Raw genomic sequence first — 18,694 nt, forward strand, 5'->3', positions numbered from 1 at the left:
AGGAGCTACTGCCAGGTGGGATAGAGGGCTGGAGGAACACAGCCCAGAGAGGCAGCACTAAAACACAGGTACACCAATATTAGTTACTTTACAGTCAGCAAGTTACTTTCCTAAATAAAATCTGAAATGCTGGGTTCAAGTTCTCTCTTAGTCAAGCTCTCAAGAACTGCTCGTTGAATTTGATAAAGCCACATAAGAGAGACTGATCTTGTGTCTGAAATGGATCTTGTGTCTGATATTATTTCCCACTACATTAATTTTTGGCTCTGGTATGCAAGTTGGCTTTTTATGTTGCTGGTACAAAGCAACCAACTTAAAGTAAGGTTTTGTATTTACTCTGGAGGAAACAGCAAGTAAATACAGCTGCTAAAATACAAATATAAAACAGAGACCTAAAAACCAACTTATCACATACACATTTTAAAGGATTTCACCAAAATAATTCAGAAATTGGGCACTGGACATACATCAAACAACGTCTTAAAGAGATGCTCAGCTTCTGAATATGACTGATACTAACAAGGAGCCACTTCTCATCCATCCCTCCATTCAGAACAGTTAAACTGCTCCACAGAAGCACATCCACAGGACCAGAACTTGTTTCTGGTGTTCAAAATCTCAGCTGTAGCTGCATTTCCCAGGAAACAGCAAAACTGGTGTGGGAGAGGAAGGAGGGGAAAAGAGGTAAACTATTTTGGAAACTGAAGTTTCTTGGCATTGCTTCAGGCACAGACAGCTCATCACTAAAAGGATTCACCTGCATCTGTAGGACCACAGCTTTCAAAAAGGCAAAGTTTATCCCTAAGCTGGAGGCAAAGCACTTGCATGCTAAAACGTTATCTGCTCAGATTCCTGATCCCCTCATCTTCTATTAGGATTTCCTCTGCCTTGAACAATTTAACTGCACTGTCAGTTAAACTGGGATATTCCTCACCCCAATTCTCTCAAAGAAAGACAACTCAGGATGTCATTAGAGTACCAAAATTTGGAGATTTGGTTTTCTATTATTCCTAAGAAAGAAAAAAACCTAAGTTCTTTATCTATACACTTCAGTTCCAGACTATTTAATAAAAAACTTCCAGCCTAATTACCTGTTTGTGTAGGTGCTTGCAGCACTGCTGACTGATAGGTGAAACAGAATTCAGAAGTGCAGGACAAAACAAGTAGTTAATTATATTGAAATGCACTGATAGCAAGTTTAACAGGCTTGTTATCGAGTAGACAGAAATGACATCTTAAATCAGTTCAATCTCAGTTGCTCACCTTTTATATTTCTGTTGTTCTGGGTGCTCCAAGACAAGTCTTCCTTAATTTTTAGTTGATAGCTAGGAACTGCTTGGCATCAAAAGGATGTGATCACATTTTGTCTAGCATTAGTCTTGCCTGTGACAAGCTACTCCATTTAAATAGACTTTACTTTGCACAACCCTGGCAGACAGCATTCATTACCAAAGCCGAGCAAGTTATGAATAATGTGATTTATTCTGTAATTTTTGGCTCTCTGTTCAAGATACCAAAGCAGATAATATATCTCTATTAATCCTCTTTGGAAATCTTCAGACAAATTCACTTGTGTTTAGAGCTCACTCCAAACCTCTCAAAAGAAGTTAGCAGCAAATAAGCTCTGCAGGAGCCTTAGCATGGAGGTGAAATCTGTTCACCGCCCACGGTTTTTTTTCTGTGGAGCTCATTTCATTATCTGCAAGAGCTATCAAGAACTACAGCACATAACTCGTTCCCAGACTGGTCTGCCAGAACCCTTAAACAAATTTCAAGGGGAAAAATTAAAACCAGGTTTTCACAGGACAGGATTTCAGCAGTAAATTTCTTCATGTGAACTTCCATCAGCAATTGTAGGAGAATATAAAAACCCAGTAGGTTTGAAATGTGTGATCCTGTCCTTGTACTGCTTCTGTGAAGAATTGCAACAAAAACGGTACAAAAGTGTGCTTTAGATTGGAGTGTACGAGCTGAAACTAATCACATGTAGACTAAACTCTCAAAAATGCTAGAGGGTGTGATGGAAACAGAAAGGTAGTCAACCAAAAAGGGAACACCTACAAACCGAGAAACTAACGGAGTGAAAAAGGGTAAAAAAAAAAAAAAACACCCAAGAAAAATAAAACCCCCAAAGAGAAAAAACCCAAACCTCTACATTCCACCACTTACACCATACTAAAAAACCACGACAATCAGAAATGCTTCCAAATTCAGCACAAAATCAAGTATGAAAGGAATCTAAATAACAAATTGCTGCTTCTCAGCACTGTAGCTCATCTCAGTTCCAGACTCTACCTGGTACTACACTCACTAAACTTGTTTTTATGTGGAGCAGACCAATTTTACACTCTTCAAAGAACCTCACATATACACTACTTCAGCCAAGGCAGTATCCCCAGTATTTCCTAGATCTGCCCCAAGGAATTAAGCCATGCATTGAAAAGTAAAAGGGGAGGAAAGGTTGATGACTTTTAAATCAATATAACCCATGTGTAAAATTTAAAAATCAAGACTAAAACCAGGCATCATTTAATGTATTTTAATAGCAAACTTACAGGAACAGCACAGAAGACAGACAACATTAAAAACATGTACTTGCATGTAGGACAACTCAGTTAGAAAAGTATAGTGAATGGATGGAATCTACTGTATGATAAAAATGCTACAAACACCATTTAGTTGCCATTGATAAGAAATTTACTTGTTTAAAAAAATCCAAATGCTGGCATTGTCCAGAAAAATTTGACAGGTTTATTTATAATTTTTTTTTTTATAAAGTTGTTTTGGTGAACAAGTTTCAACGATTCATGTTTTTATTTTTTTTTTTTTGACCGCATTGTTTCTTTTTATGTCCCCCTTGTTTATATTAAAAATCCACACACAAATGAAAATGGAAAGAAAACTTGCCAATACCCAATTCTGTCCCCTATTTTTCCACTTGCAACCATATACTTAAGGTACCTTTTAACCCCATGGAAAAAAATATCTAACGTTCATTACTACCAATAACAGGAAGAAGATTTTGCTTGGAGGATGACAGACCCATCGTGGCGAGGCTTTAGGCGCGCTCCCCACGTATGCGGCGTGCTAGCTGGATATCTTTTGGCATGATTGTGACACGTTTGGCATGGATAGCACACAGGTTGGTGTCTTCAAACAGCCCAACCAAGTAGGCTTCACTTGCCTCCTAGTGTGGGAGAAAAGAGATAAGAACATTTTCAATCTCTGAGCACCGGGGGAAAAAAAGATTTGTAGTTCAGAATTAAAAGGACAGTGTAACGTGGCATTAAGTTGAGGTTTTGATCTTTATTAGTCACAAATATCAAAAGTTTTAGATTTTCAGAAATGCAAACCCTCCCCTTCCTTATAATATTTTATGTCTAAAGTAGTGTACTGCTGCTATTTGGCCAGGACATCCTCCAGAGCACAGCAGAACTAATACTCCCATGGGACTCTCACGAGACAGGAAGGGGTTACATTACTAGCAGGTTCGTTTGTTTAGGAAATTCTCTTTTCAAAGGCTGGGTCACACTGTTTGAGGGACTTGTTTGCTGCCTCTTCCAGAGTAAGAGCCACCGAGCATCAGGTGAAACTGGCAGGTGCCAGGGAAAAGAAGAACATGTATTCCTTCCCAACACACAGTTCAAGCAATACAGCTCCTTCCACAGACACTGAAGAGGTGGCTCAAGTCAAAAATCAGCAGGAAAAAAATGTACTGAGAACTATCAGAAATAAGAGAACTCCTTTAGTTCAGGAGCTCCTTGAAGCACAAAAACCAGGACATCAGTCAGGCAATTACCACCAGACACTTGTCCTGCTCCTGTACTTCCTTCCTGCCTATCTGGGGACGCAGCACTGGCCCCACCATCACAGACAGCTCTCAGCTCCCAGCTGAGAGAACCAGGGCCAGCACAAGAACAAAGCTGAGCACAGTGGTTCTCCCAGTCACTGGACAGCTGCAGACAGGACTCTGAGCTGGACAGATGCTCAGCTGGACCCAAATATTTCCCTGACTCACGTGAAGTTAGCTGCTGCTAAGCCCAGCACAGCAATGGCAATTGTTCAAACACTTCTGGAACACATGGAATTCTAACACCCATCAATCTCCCAGGAAGCATCTCAGTGTGCCAGTGTTGGACACGGCCACACCTAGGCTGAGAAGGTGGGAATGATGGGGCCCAATTCCAGAAAGGAGGGCGAGGTCACCTTTTCTACAATACATACAAGAGAACAACTTGTGTGAACCACTTGATTGCCAGGAACTCCAGGAATCAACTTATTAGGTTCAAAGATCCTGTTTAAAAACCTAAGATTATCCAATATGAAAGAAACCCAATATTTACTACAGCAGATGAGGACTGTGGTATTACTAGGTCATTTAATTTGCAGAAGGATATGAGAATCCCTAATGCAATTTTGTCAAATCACTTTGTGAAAAGTTAAGACACTTCACCAAATATCCTTGATGGCACAAACAACATGGTACCCAAGGGGTTAATTTGTTTTTAAAAATTTACTTTTTTGAGTTTGTTTGTTTTTTCAAATATGCAAGCAGAACCCACTAGGAAGTGTGTGTGACCAGGCTCTATACCAACAACTCCTTAATGCAAAACCAGGAACATTCAAAGCAGGAGCTTTCTGAAAGTGTATCAGCTACTGCATTTTAATAGGCAGATCTAGATAAAGATACACACAGATAAACCTCAGGATTTCAGAACTACCACAGAGAATAACTAAAAGCAAAAGCAGCAACTCTGCAAACACACACAGGCCCACAGGCACCTTTTGAAGCTAAGCACATGCCCAAGTTTATGGGCTCTCATGGCAAATGTCTTGGCCCCTTATCAAGTGGAAGTCATTAACTAGAAAGAGACCATTTTGTCTGCATGTCAGACAGACTACAACTACAGATACGTTCTGGAACAGTCTTTCAACAGCTATCTTTAATCAGGAGTGTCTTCTATCACAAGAGGGAGATGTCCCCATGATAAGAACTCAGTCTTGTGGGGGGTCCTAACTTAGATCCAGGAATTTGGGCCAGAAAGAGCAATTAATATTTTTCTCTCTGTATAATCTAAATAAGTTACATAACTAATATATTTTAAAATGTGCTTAGCACCAAATACATCCTAGGAAGGCAGCTATTTCCCTAACTGTATTTAGGCTTATTGGGCTGTTGTGCTTTAGAGGGCATTTGAGGACACCAAGACCTCCCCATTAGGAAACCCTTGAATCTGCTTTATACAATGTTCCCTCTCCAACTGCAGAACTTAGAGGTGGAGGAAATGTGTTTGTCTTGAGCATCTTAAGCACTACTCTAACAAATCCAGGGGCTACTTAAAAAAAAACCCCAAAAGCAAAGCACCAGCTATAAACCCAGACTTTTAGGCTCTGTAAGGAGCTGCTGAGCTGCCCCTGTGCTGTTTTATCCTATGGTACCCACAGGCACTTCCAGGGCAAGGCAAGGCCGAGGTGAGCATCCCTCCCAGCGGTGCGGGCCACGCCCACCGCGGCAGCCCCACCAATCAGAGGGAGCGCAGAGGAAGCCTGGAAACAGCGTGGCCAATGGAGGAGCGGGGCGGGGCTGGGGGGGATCCCGGCCGGGGCTCTCCCGGCGCTACTCCCGGCCCGGAGGCGGCGGCCGGGCAAGGCTCACCTGCAAAGCACCGATGGCAGCGCTCTGGAAGCGCAGATCTGTCTTGAAGTCCTGAGCAATTTCACGCACCAGACGCTGGAAGGGGAGTTTGCGGATCAAAAGTTCGGTGGACTTTTGATAGCGCCTGATTTCACGCAGAGCCACGGTACCCGGCCTGTTAAAATTAAATACAATGAAAATAAAAATCATTAGCGCTGAAAAGATACTCTACATCGCCTTAAAAATAGGGGGCCATCCTCCAGACTAAACCAAGCACCACGCACTTCAGTTTTCCCTAGGAGAGTTCCAGCATTCACAATACAAAATCAGTTCTGCTGGCAAAGAGTCAGTATCTCCTCACCACCAATCTCTGCCAACTTCCACTGGCCTCAGCAGGGATCCCTCAGGCCAGGCACACTCCCAAGGCCTGACTTCACCAAGGGAACAGTTGGCCAACACGTGCTGTCCAAGTGACAGCAACACAGCTCAGTGCAGATGTGGCAAACCACAGAGCTGCCCTGAGTTCAGCCGTACCAAAGGTACCCCCGAGGGGCCTGACAGGAACCCTGATTTTAAGGGAAATTGGTTCTTTTTCTCTACTGTCAACATTCACATTCACAGAACCAACAAAATGTATATTCTCTGTTATATTGACAGTCAAAAGTATCCAGTGTATTTCCCCCTGCTAGTTTTGGTGTCAGAATGACAAATTCGGAATAGCAACATATGTTTGCAAACATGATGTCCATCTGTGAAACTAACAGCACATTTATTTCTGTGGAAGCTTTGTCTTTCCCTGCTCCAGCTTTATTACTTATCTCACAATTGATGAATTCTGCCTCACACCTAGAGCAAGAACCACAGAGTGGGTCAGGTTAGAAGGGACCACAGTGGGTCACCTGGCCCAACTTCCCTGCTCAAACAGGGTCATCCCAGAGATTGTTTCTCAGGATTGTGTCCAGATGGCTTTTGGATATCTCCAAGGAAGATGACTCCACAACCACTCTGGGCAATCTGTTGCAATGCTCAGTCACCTTCACAGTAAAGTTCTTCCTCACGTTCAGGTGGAATTTCCTGTGTATCAGTTTCTGCCCATTGCCTCTTGTCCTGTCGCTTGGCACCACTGAGAAGAGCCTGGCTCCATCCTCTTCAGACTCCTCGATACATTAATAAATCCCCTCTTGGACTTTTAGATTAATTCCCCTATTCAAAACCCACTTCTTCCCCATCCATATTTTCCCCAAGGGATACCTACACCTAGCCCAAAACCATCCCCCAAGCTGAAGCACGACTGCCGCCGCTCTGTACGGAGCCAGGCCTGGAGAAGCTCAGGGACCGGGGGGTTGTGTCACAGCTCTGCCGCCGGCTCCGCTCCGCTCCGGCCGTGCCAAGGCCGGGATTCGGGACGGGCGCGGGGCGCTGCGGGAGCCCCGCCGCATCCGCGGGTGCGCGGCTCCCTCTGGCGGCGGCTCCGCGCCCTGCAGGGCCCCGCGCCCGCCCAGCGCCGCCGCCGGGTCCAGCCCCGCGAGCGGAGCGCGGAACGCGCCGGTAACAATAAACTTGGCGGCGGCGCAGCCCTGCTGCGGCCTCCAGATAACCGCGAGCACAGAATCATAAAAATTTAAAAGAACCGCCGAGCCGCGTCCGCCGCGGGGGGAGGGGTGTCGATTTTGTAGTCACCAGCACCGGAACGCCCGGAAAGGAGCTGATGACAAACGCCGGGGGTCGGTGCCGCCCTGGGAATTTCTGGTTATTTTTGCGGCTGGCGGGGACTCGAGCTTGTTTTCTTTTTGGTGGGTTTTTTTGGGGTTTTTTTTTTTTTTTTTTTTTTGGTTATTCTACCGGCAGGCAGGCGGCCTCGGGAAGCGGAGCGCAGAGGAGGCGGGGAGAAGCGCCCCCCGCCCTATCGGTCCCGCGGGGTGGGGGGGGGAAGGAGGGATTTTTTTGGGGGGGGGTGGTGGGGAGGTTGCCCGGTCGCGCCCCGCAGCCGCCTCTGCGCGGCGCTGCGTTACCTGTAGCGGTGCGGCTTCTTCACCCCGCCAGTGGAGGGCGCGCTCTTGCGGGCGGCTTTGGTGGCGAGCTGCTTGCGGGGCGCCTTGCCACCGGTGGACTTGCGGGCGGTCTGCTTGGTACGGGCCATGCTCCTGCCGACGTCGCTGCCTTACACCTGCCGGGAGGAACGTGGGCAGGCGGGGCAGGGGGGAGGTGGTCGCCCCGCTGGGCGTGCGCCCCCCGCGGCACCTGCCCCCGGGGCGGGCGGCAGCGCGGCCCCCGTCCCGCGCAACGCGTCCCTGCCCCGAGCGCCGAGCCCGCGGCGGCCGAACGCCTCCGACGGCCAGTTAAAAAAAAAAAAAAAAAAGCCCACACCAAAAAAGGAAAAAATTAAATTAGAAATTAAACGCCTGCCGATCGCGGAATATTAAAATACAGCTTTTTTTGCCCACGAATTCAATATCAAAGCGGCGGCGGCTGAAGCCGAGCGAGCCGCACGGCAGCAGGCGCGGAGAGGCGGCTGTCGCCTCCCCCCCGCCGGCCGCCCGTCACCTGCCAAGTGTTTGCAAATACCGCCCGGCAAACATCGGGGGGCTGGCACCGACCCGCCGCTCCCACCCGCCGGAAAACCTCCTCCGAAACTGCGGAGCGGGGGCCGGAGGAGCGGCAGCCCCCGCCGGCCCTGCCCGGGCTGCCCGGCGCCCGCCGCCGCCCGCCCGCGCTCCCCGACCCGCCGGCAACCGCAGGCAGCCCGGCGTTCATCGTGCGAAAAGGAAAGGGGCCGGAAAAAGTGCGAGAAAGCAACAAACTTTGTTTTTGGGGGGTTGTTTTTCGGGTGCCGTCTTTCTCTTTCTGTGTAACTGCTTCCCCAAGAGCTGCCTCGCTCCCAAGCGCCTCTCACAGGCAAACTCAGCTCCCAGAGCCAGAACAAAATGGAAACAATCACGAAACGCAGCCCTAGTCCTTTTGCAAAGGAGGAAAAAATAAATTGCGAAAAATAACGCCAAAAATATCGCCAGGAACTCCAAACCGTGCGGGTGCAGATGCAGGGGGAGGCAGCGGAAAAGTTTGCACTCGAAAACCGAAAAATTGCGTTGCGTTTGGGTCGTTCCTTCGGCGAATTTCTTTCCCTTTTTATTGTTTTTTATGCAATAGGAAAAAAAATATGGTCGGTGACCAGAGAAAAGAGACAAGATGGTGAAGCTGAGCAACAACTGTGGGGAGCAGGGGAAGGAAGGCAGGAGAGTTACCCTGGGCTGGCGAGCGGCTCCCCTTTGCGACCGCTTCCCGGCCCCGATCCGGGGGATGTCGGGCTGAGGAGGCAGCTGAGGGGCTGGGGAGGCCGCTGGTGGGGGTCTGGAGCGGGGGCGAGGGGAGCAGAGGGGGGCAACGACCGCGCGAAGCGGGGCCGGGGGTGCCGGCGGAGGGAGCCGCTCCGGCTGCGCCGGGAAGGCGGCGCGGCCGAGGGGAACGCGAGGCGCCGCCGCCTCCCGAGCGCCCCAAAAGTTTGTGGGGAGGCTCGGGGGGCAGCGGCGGTGGGTGTCGGGGCGCGGGGGGCGGCGGGCGCGGCGCCAGACTTACCCCGTCCGCTGGGCGAGCGCGGCTGCCGTGCGGGAGGGAGGGAGGGAGGGATGGAGGGCGGGCAGGCGGGCGGGCGCAGGAGGAGCCGGAGCTGCTGCGGCTGGCGCTGGCGGCGGCTCGGAGCACAATTGAAAGATGGCTGACGGGCGAGGGCCGGCCCCGCGCGCCGGGCCCGCCCCCCGCGCGCCGGCCCCGCCCCGGCCCGCGCGGCCGCCAATGGCGCACAATGGAGGGAAGGCGCGGCCCCGCCCCCGGCCCCGCCCCCGGGCCGTGTGTACAAACACAAAAGGCACGCCGCGCGCGCCCGGGGATTCCCTGTCCCCGCGTCCCCCTCACGGCCCGGCCGCCACCCCCGGCCCGCCGCCGGGCACATCCGCGTCCGCCGCAGCCGCTCTGGCTGCCTTCTGCCTCGGGTCTCTTCGGCTTGGGGGTCACCCCGTAGCCATCAGGACTAGGGCGGTGATTTTCCTCCCGGGCCACGCATCGAGTGTTGAGTCCAGTTCTGGGCCCCTCGGTACAGGAAGGACGTGGAGGTGCTGGAGCGTGTCCAGAGAAAGGCAACGGAGCTGGGGAAGGGTCTGGAGCATTCATCTTCCGACGAGCTGTTGAGGGAGCTGGGGTGTTTATGCGGGAGAAAAGGAGGGTCAGGAGTGACCTTATTGCTCTCTCCAAGTCCCTGAAAAGAGGTTGTAGCCAGGTGGGGACTGGGCTCCTCTCCCAGGCAACGAGTGACAGAACAAGAGGAAACGGCCTCTAATTGCACCGGGGAGGTTTAGCTTAGATATTAGGAGGAATTTCTTCACGGAAAGGCTGCCTGGACATTGGATGCCATGGGAGGTGGTGGAGTTACTGTCCCCTGGATGTATTTAAGGAAACCCTGGACATGGAACTTAGTGCCACGGTCTAGTTGGGAAGTGGTGTTCGGACAAAGGCTGGACTCAATGACCTTAGAGGTCTTTTCCAACCTAATTGATTCTGTGGCTTTTGTCTTTACATAGAAGCAAAACAAAATTTCTCCCTGTAAGCTGGCCCATCAGAGCCCACCCAGCAAGGATCTGCTGTGGGAGGGCCATACTTGGTCTGTAAAATGAGAGCTGAGTGTCAGGAGGGGGCTGCTGGGGATCCTTCTGCCTCAGAAACACACTGCAGGCATGATGGTTGACAAGGAAAAGCTACTGTTGGGGAAGGAAGAGGAGCCTCATTTCCTGCATCAGTGCTGTGCCACTGTTTGGGGGTTGAGGTGCAGCTATTGCAAAAGCAACTGTAAGTTTAGCACTGTCATCATCAGCAGACCCCAACCGGTTGTGTCAGCTGCCATGATGTTTAGTGAGGAAATTTGCTCTTTATTTTCTAGTAATGTCAGGATCAAAATGCCCTGGGGGAAAGTAACCTGCACTCTAATACAACTGAACAGCCCCTGGCAATTGCTGTAAGTGCATCTCAACTACAGAGTCAGAGCCTCTGCTCGCACAACTGGTGCCACCATCTTCTCTGTCATTTAGGCATTAGACGGAGCCATATTTGATTTGCAAAATCTTTATTACGGATGATGATGTAATGCAGCTCTGCGTGGAGACATCCAAACTACCTCCAGCAGCAGAAGTGGTTTAGCCATGTGAGCATTCACTTGGGGCTAATCAGACCTGACAAGAAAGAGAGTGTTATCGTGGGCAGAACACTCTGCTAAAATAGATATAGTCTGCATTAGTGCTCAGATAAAACCAACGGGCTGCACTACACAGACATGACCAGATATGCCACACACACCTCTGACCCTACAGTGAGTTTATGGGAGGTGGCTGTCAGGAAAGAGAAACCAGAGAGGATTTTATTTGTACTTACAGAAGTATCGGTGGATTGATTTATCTTTTGGTAGTATTTCATGAGAGAACAGCCCCGTACTGGGCAGTCAAAAGTGAACTCTGAGCTGTTCAGTATTATACAATAAGAGCGTTTGCAAATGTTCAGTAAACTCTAAAAGCCAGACACCGAAACTGGCATCAATTCCCCACACAACACACACGTCCCATGACGAGCAGCTGGAAAAGTTAGAAGAGGGCAGCACCAGTTCCGAGCCGCAGGAAGCTGCCCAGAGGTTCATAATCCATAGGTCGCCCCTGTCAACTTTAACTCTGCCCGCTCTGGGGCGCGGAGGAAGGGCTCTCCGTCCGGCTATTCCCGCTCCCTTCTCCCGCAGGAGGAGCTGCTCCGCCGCGCTCCCGGCCGCGGCCCTGCCTCCGTCCGGGCGTGACCGAGCCCCGAGGTCAGCGGCGGGCCCGGACCCCCCCGCGCCGCGGCAGCCGCGGGTGGCACCGGACGTGCCCCCGCCGCCATTGGCGGGAGCGCCCTGGAATTCCATGACGCCAGGCGGGGCGGGGCGCGGCTGTCCCGGCCCGGCGCTGCCCCCTCCCGCGGCCAGCCCGTGCTCTCCTCCGGGAGCTCGGCGGCCGAGCGAGCTCTCGCCTCTCCCGGAGGGCCGCAGCGCTGCTCCCGCCCTGCCGCTGGCAGCTCTGGCTGGTTTCAAACGCGTGAGGAGCACGGCAGGCAGGACTACAGGGTATTGTCTGCCCACTGCCCGCAGCGGAACACAGGGAAAGCCCGAGAAGGAAAAACAGTATTATCAGGTTTTGCACCTTCGCTGATTAAGGCCATTAAACCCGTGCTTTGCCAGGGCTGTAGGAACAGGTACGGCCCTTTGAGCTTTACCACAAATGCTACTTGAGTGCCTACGGAGCAGCACAGAAAGAGCTGGCCCAACTCTAAAAAGACTCCAGACGCTCATCTTTCACTGGCAGCACCGATAAGCCTTTGCTCCTCCTTTCCGAAGGCCTTTATCTCTGCAGACCACAGGCATCTTCCACCCTAAGGCATCCATAAGCGGCCATGAAGAAATCTACCCTAATGAGATTCCACTGGTTTAGCCGGCAAGAACACGCCAAGGACAACCGCAGTACTTCATCCTCACCCAGCGGAACCACCGCTGCTGCAAACGTGGCCAGATTGCTACGGGAAAGAAGATTAGGGTGGAAAACAGCTGGTGCAGCTTGGAGCCAAAGAAGACTCAAATGATCATGAATAGAAAAGAGGAACACTCAAATCAGAAGTTGTTTTCAGCACCTTTCACAGAAAGTAGACAGCCCTCATCCAGCGAAAAAGAGGTGGATTTCCACTGCTTGGACTCCTTTGGGCTGTCCAAGTAGCAGACATTTTTCAAAATAATCTCTTTCACCTTTCTCTTGCTGGGAAGCTCTCATCTTGCCCGGGAGACTGAGCAGAGGAAGGCAGGCACTTTTCCCATCAGGACGCATTAATTGTAACTATTATATCAAGCTAAAAACACTGTTTCAAAATGTTACTAGAGAAAAAAAAAAAGAACAAAAACCCAAACCAAACAAAATGAAACACGAAACAAGCAAAACTAACAAGTTGTTGCTTCCGACCTTTCCAAATAGCTCCTCGTCAGCTTCCAGTGTAATGCACTGGCCCAGTTGGAGGAAGAGCTACCAGATCAACACCAGTAACATCACAGACTGCAGGAACATCTACAAACTGCAGCAGCTGCTTCCCTTTGCAACAGCACAGATTACAAGCCAAACAAAACACAGCAGAGCAGATGAAGTTTGCCTTTTTTCAGGTTAACTGGACTAAAAAAGAAAAAAAAAGGGAGGCCAGAGTATGGTTGTTTTCAAGCAACACTGCAGGTAATCTTTCAGAATCATTTGAGAAAGGCTTCCTGCTACAAAAGACATTCACAGTTTGTCACCAAACTCCAAAGGGTCTCTGATCAAAGAAGAAATATTTCTTTCCTATTCCCCCGAAAGCACAAACTAAACATCCAAATGACTTAGTCTAGTTCCAGCTCGACAGATAAAGGTCCTCTTCTATCACCCAGGGAAAACTGGGGTTGTTATTAGTTTTATCTAAAAGCCACTCAGACATTTTGGTGATGGAGGGAGTATAAAAGACAACCTTTATTTATCTACAGCCTTCACCTGACTCCTACTTTCTTTTACCTCCTCCCATACCCAATTCTCCCTTCCTGTTCTCAATCTCCTTTCTTTAACTCATTGAACCTCCATCCAACCTTTACACTCCAGATCTGCAAGTTCTCCCCTATTCCCTGCCCCAGCAGCCTGGTGGCCATTTCCTTGTTTCATATTTCCTACACACCTCTTTGACTCAATGTATTTGCTCAGACAGTTGCATTTTTTCTCTTCTTTCTGTTTGTTGGTTTTGGTTTTTTTTTCCTATCTCTGTCTTTCATCCTCTTGATTCTGATGCCAAACAATTCCCACCTTCCCCTAGGTTTTTCAGCCAGGCCCAGTCCCACACCTGCTGTGTTCCCTTCTGCAGCTCCCAGGCTGGACAGCCTTTCCTAGCCAATTTCTATCCCATCCTTAAAAAACACTGGACTGTGTTGTTTCATCTTCACTCCAGTCCTGGCAGGCCTGCCCCCCAGTTTGTGGTTATGGCTGCTATGCACTTACAATTTCTCCTGGAAATTAAAGTTAAGTGTCAGTACAAAATGCTCACAAGCTTTAAAACTATCTTCCTCTTAAAATGCATTTTGACAGAATTAAAGTATTTGTAGCCTTAACTTAGCATTAACAGTACATTTGGTGCAGATTTAAACATATTCCTAAACAATCATCTACATAAAAGACAAAAATACACATTTGCTGTTTTTTCCTGGGAAGTTACTAGGGGTGGCAACCATTGGCACTTGTTAAGGAAAGTACAAATCACCTAAAAACCTCAAAATGAGTTACAATCACCTTGCCTCTGTGTAAATAGCTTTCTATTAGGATTTGTTTTGAAGGTTTCCATGTCATGGATTTGTAGAGCACAGAAGTCACAGCACAGTAACAGCAGCCATTCTACTGCAGAGCTGTTTGGCATGCTGGGTTGCGCATCACACAGGACACCTTCCTATCCTTTGGAATATTTATATTCTCTGTCAATACAGACACCAAAAGTACACTGGCCAGAAGTAGCAGCTGTGTAGTACACCTATCTTTAGAGATTGGCACCTACTGGAAACACAGATAAGAAGTTGTTGTGTAGTAGCAGTAGTAGTAGACACAGCTTTTTCTTCACTTTTATTGTGTCTTTTAATAATGTCTTTTGCCTTTTGCAGTTCTCTGAAATGCTTCACATATATCAGACATTATGGCCCCACTGTTCAAAGAAAACTCTTCCACAAGTGTTTCCTTTTAAGCAACTCTCATGCTCCACAGGTTCCTGGGGAGGATTCATAGTTTTTAATTTACACCTGTAAAAAGTGTATCCCTGAAAGCTGAGCCTGAAGGAAAGTGTCCCTGTTTAAATAACAATGGAAGTTTACATGTGCCACACAAAAAATGTATTGGGATTCCTGGGTTCTTCAGGAAATCGTAAAAGAGACAGCTACTTTAAAATGCAAAATCATCAGTCCTGAAGTCCAAAGTCCAAAGGTACTTTTCACACTTTGAGCATCACATATGGCCAGGGGATTCAGAACAACCTACTTTGGTTGGACAAATTGCATTTTTTTAATGTCTCATAACCCAAATGCAGTAAATCTGGTTTTTACTTTTTTGGTAATTAACACCATTTCAATGAGAAGTTTTTTCCCAAAAGGTATTTCAAGGACAAAGTTCTAAAAGAATGAAAATAAGCCTACAATAATTCAGAGAATAAGATTCGTGACTTCTGGAATTTGCTCCTCTTTTTGGATTACCACTAAATTTTAGGAGGCTTGGTGAGTTTGACTTTTAGGATCCTCTCCTATAAAGACTTACCAAGCTTCTCAAGTTTCACTGAGTATATGCCTGCTTTTATATAGGAACTCCTGGCTCTAATTCCTTATGTATCATCCAGGATTTTCTTATTATAATCTGATTTGTGTGGCCCATTGTTAACACACATGCACTGCTGGAACTCATCTCTCATCCTTCTAATGGGGTCCCACAGAACATGAAAGAGTAAATAACATTACTATAGAATAGTGCTAATTCTTTCTTTTCTGTGGTCTAGTGAGTTTCTTCTGGTGGAGTCATAAAAATCCTGTATGAGCACCCTATAATGACATCCTGAAACTCCATTCCTATTCCTATCTAGTTTGCTTGTTTGTTTGTTCATAATAGCCTTTTAGATATGCTTAATATTTTAGTATACTTTCTAATAGAAAGTAAAAAAATCTCTATTACCTTTTGAAGACTGGAAGTTAAAAATATCTTTAATTGCCTGCTCCAGAGCTAAGAACAGTTCCAGGTACATACAATGCATGTACCACAAGCTGTAACCACAGTCTTCATTTCTTCTTATCAGCTTTGAAGGACTGGCATGCAACAGTTCAGTATCTTAAGGTGGAAACAGGACTTGCAATATCATGCCAAGAAAAGCTGTATTCCTATTACACTGGCACTATAAAAAAATCCTAAACAGAAACCTTGTCAGTAGAACTTCAGCTTCTTCTTGACTTCTCTAAGCTTATGGCCAATTTTCTTCCATTTCTCAGGACATTATTGTGCTTTATCCTTGGATACTGCCAGTTTGGAGTGTGCTAAAGGGTTAACTGAAACAGAAACCAAGTCTTAGCACCTGACAGGGAATAGGGCACAACAGATAATGGTGAGGTTATTGTACAGCCCTGCCAAAGCCTGGAAATTGGATGGTATGACAAGGAGCATCTGTGATTTTTTTAGATGAAGTATGATCAAATGTGATAACATATTTCAGAGATATGATGTGAAATTTAATTATAGAAATATGTTAAAGGCATTGGGAGAAATGACTGGTGGACAAGTAAAAAGAAAAGGGAGTTTTTCCTCTGTAATGATAATGCAAAAATCTGAAATTTATTGTAGCTGCCTGAGTTAGTTTGCATTGACAGACACATTTCAAGTGGGTTTTTGCAGAATTTTCTGCAGAACAGGGAAGAACAATTGTTCTGGGGAATATTTCTTCCCAACATTACAGCAGAATAAAATTATTTAACTGATTTTAGCTCTCCTGGCTCTTCACACATGACTAAGTTATGATAACAACCTTTGCTGTCTTTTGAAGCATTGTATCGTACTGTGGAAGGAATTGGGTAGCCCATGGTTTTCTAACAGAAACTACTGCAAAATCTTTTATTTCCAGTACTTCTGTGTTATGAGTTCATTAAAACTGCCAAGGAGAAACAACCAACACAAGCCCTAATTGGTTCCCAAATAAGATCCCTACTACAAGTACACTGATTTTCTAGGAGCTCCTGTTGTAGGAGAATTCCAGCAGGCTGATTTGCCCCAAGGCTCCCACCTGCTGGAAAACAAATCCCTGCAGGCTTGCATTAGCGGGGGAAAAGAAGGCTCACTCTTTCCCCACCACCCATTAGGCTCCCATTGGCTTCGTTCTGCAGCATTGTTCTTGTAAAGGATGCCTTTTCACACACTGATGCAGGCTCCAGCCCCTGCTGACACTGCCTTGAAAGGCTCTGAGAGCTACTATACTTGACAGAACTCAAAGATAATATTATTTATTTCATTTCATTGCTCAGTAGGGTAATCTCATGAGATATGAATCTCTTCTTCATGAGGGCCCTGGGGATAGCAGGCAGAATAAAACTCAGCTACTCTTCAGTACAATGCAGACAGCACAGACCAAAGTACTCAGGCTCCAACAGCAAACAGCAGACCAAAATACCAGCTATGACACCCTATATCTTAATTTATTTGGAACAATATTCTGTAGGCTGGTTGCTTTCAAAATAAATCTGCTTGTTCCTCGTGAAAACATAAGACTGTCTTGAAATGGCATGGATGCTTCATAAGCCTCATTTGTGATGCTTCCTCAAGCCTCAGCTGAGGAAGGGTCTCAAAAATGAAAATACTGTTCTGAGGTCTGGCTCTAAGACAGCTGAGAAGTGTTCTGACACGTCCCATCTTTCTTAGCAAGTATTCCCAAATCTCAAAACCCACTTCTGAAGAAAGTGGTCTCCTGAGAGCAGAAAAGGGAGAGGGAAGATGGAGTAGCAGACATTATATTTTAAAGCATCAGCAAAGAACATGAAGTTATTTTCAGTCTTATGAGACTACAGAGCTTTGGGGGTTTTTAAAGAAATGAAAGCTTCCTATTTTCCCAACATTCTTTGTAAGTTACACACTCTGCAGACTCTACTTTTCTGTACCATATTTTTAGGTAATTTTTCTTCATTTCTCCTCCTCTTCTTCTCAAATTCACATCTCACAAGTCATCACAGTATGAAAACTGCAGTTGCTGTTGAGAATAGCACTTTATAGGAGCACTACTCATTAGTTTCCTAATGCTCAGAAACTTCTGCAACACAGTTCATGTACAAACCTACTGAAGACCAATTTGCTCTGACTACTCAATGTTCAGTGTCCACAATTCCAGCTGAGAACAAAAGGATTCACAGATATTCACTTCTGAAAATGAGGCCTAGTGTGCCTCTGACTACGTACCCAGGTGTGGACACCCTAATTAATCTTTTAAAAAGGCTATCTTTTAAAGTGCCCATAAAGCTGCTTTCACATCACAAGGAAGAAGGTGCCAGAGCCAGAATTAGAAGTTCCTGTCTCCCAAACACGCTCTGACCACACATGCCTTGTGTCAGAGAAGGGGCCGGAAGTGAGGGTGCACAGGAACCATGTGGCAACAGTGGTTCCTTCTGATCAAACAGTGCCTGTCAAGCCTCACTTGCTCTGTGAGTGCCACAAAGCTGCTGTCATGGGGCCCAGCTGCCTTAAAGGCGTCCAGGGATCATTGGTGATGAGAAAGATTTGTCAGGCAGCACCAGTTCATCATATATGACTTGTATGTCTTAGTCAGTTGCTGACAAAACTACCTCTTAAGTTTTGCAATGAGACTGGGGAGTTTTACCAAAAATCAGAGAGGTGATAACATAAAAATCTCATCTTTTGTTTTTGAAATCTAAAGAAAGTGTCAGACAGTAGTATTTGCAGGCACAAACTTGATCCTCTAACATCTCCAAACTCATCAAAACAAACAAGCAACAGAAGGTAAATGAGAATGCACAAATTTAGCATGTGCTAACATTGCATGATTCTGGCAAATCTTATGTTCTGTGGGGACTCACTACAACTCCTGCATGCTAAGTTTTGGCACTACAACTTACAGTGTACAAGTGATGTTAAAATCCAAGCCACAGCCTCAGCAACTAAAGTGGAGAACATCAGCTGGATTAAACATGGACTGCAGGGCACGGATCTCAGGACAGAGAGAGAAGCAGCACCACTTGCAACTTCAGCAGCAAAGAACCACAGGAAAGGCTGCCAGCCTGTTTCCCCTGGGCTACAAGGCTTCCAGGCACAGTTTTCATGTTGGCAATGTGTCCTACATTCAGCAGAGGGGCTGTGAGAGGAAGTCATTTATCAGATGCTACTGAAGTTGACATTACACACTTCATTCCATCCTGAAGTTATGCCCTTTGGCCTAGCCCTCACCTAGCCCTAGCCCAATATGCTCTTTGGCCTAGCCCTG

General features: G+C 47.2%; 1 protein-coding gene across 1 annotated transcript; it reads right to left on the reverse strand.

Annotated features, from left to right (window-relative positions):
* Positions 1 to 2,524: 2,524 nt before the first annotated feature.
* On the reverse strand, positions 2,525 to 9,329 carry H3-3A (H3.3 histone A). The gene is made up of 4 exons (XM_084202351.1): positions 9,209 to 9,329; positions 7,648 to 7,802; positions 5,657 to 5,810; positions 2,525 to 3,187 (listed from the first exon to the last, which is right to left on the reverse strand). Exons 2-4 carry the CDS (start codon positions 7,773 to 7,775, stop codon positions 3,059 to 3,061), a joined length of 411 nt encoding a protein of 136 aa, XP_084058477.1. The 5' UTR covers positions 7,776 to 7,802; positions 9,209 to 9,329; the 3' UTR covers positions 2,525 to 3,058.
* Between the last annotated feature and the right edge of the window lie 9,365 nt (positions 9,330 to 18,694).

This window comes from Fringilla coelebs (genome assembly GCF_963513975.1).
Source record: "Fringilla coelebs genome assembly, chromosome: 3".
Classification (NCBI taxonomy): Eukaryota; Metazoa; Chordata; class Aves; order Passeriformes; family Fringillidae; genus Fringilla; species Fringilla coelebs.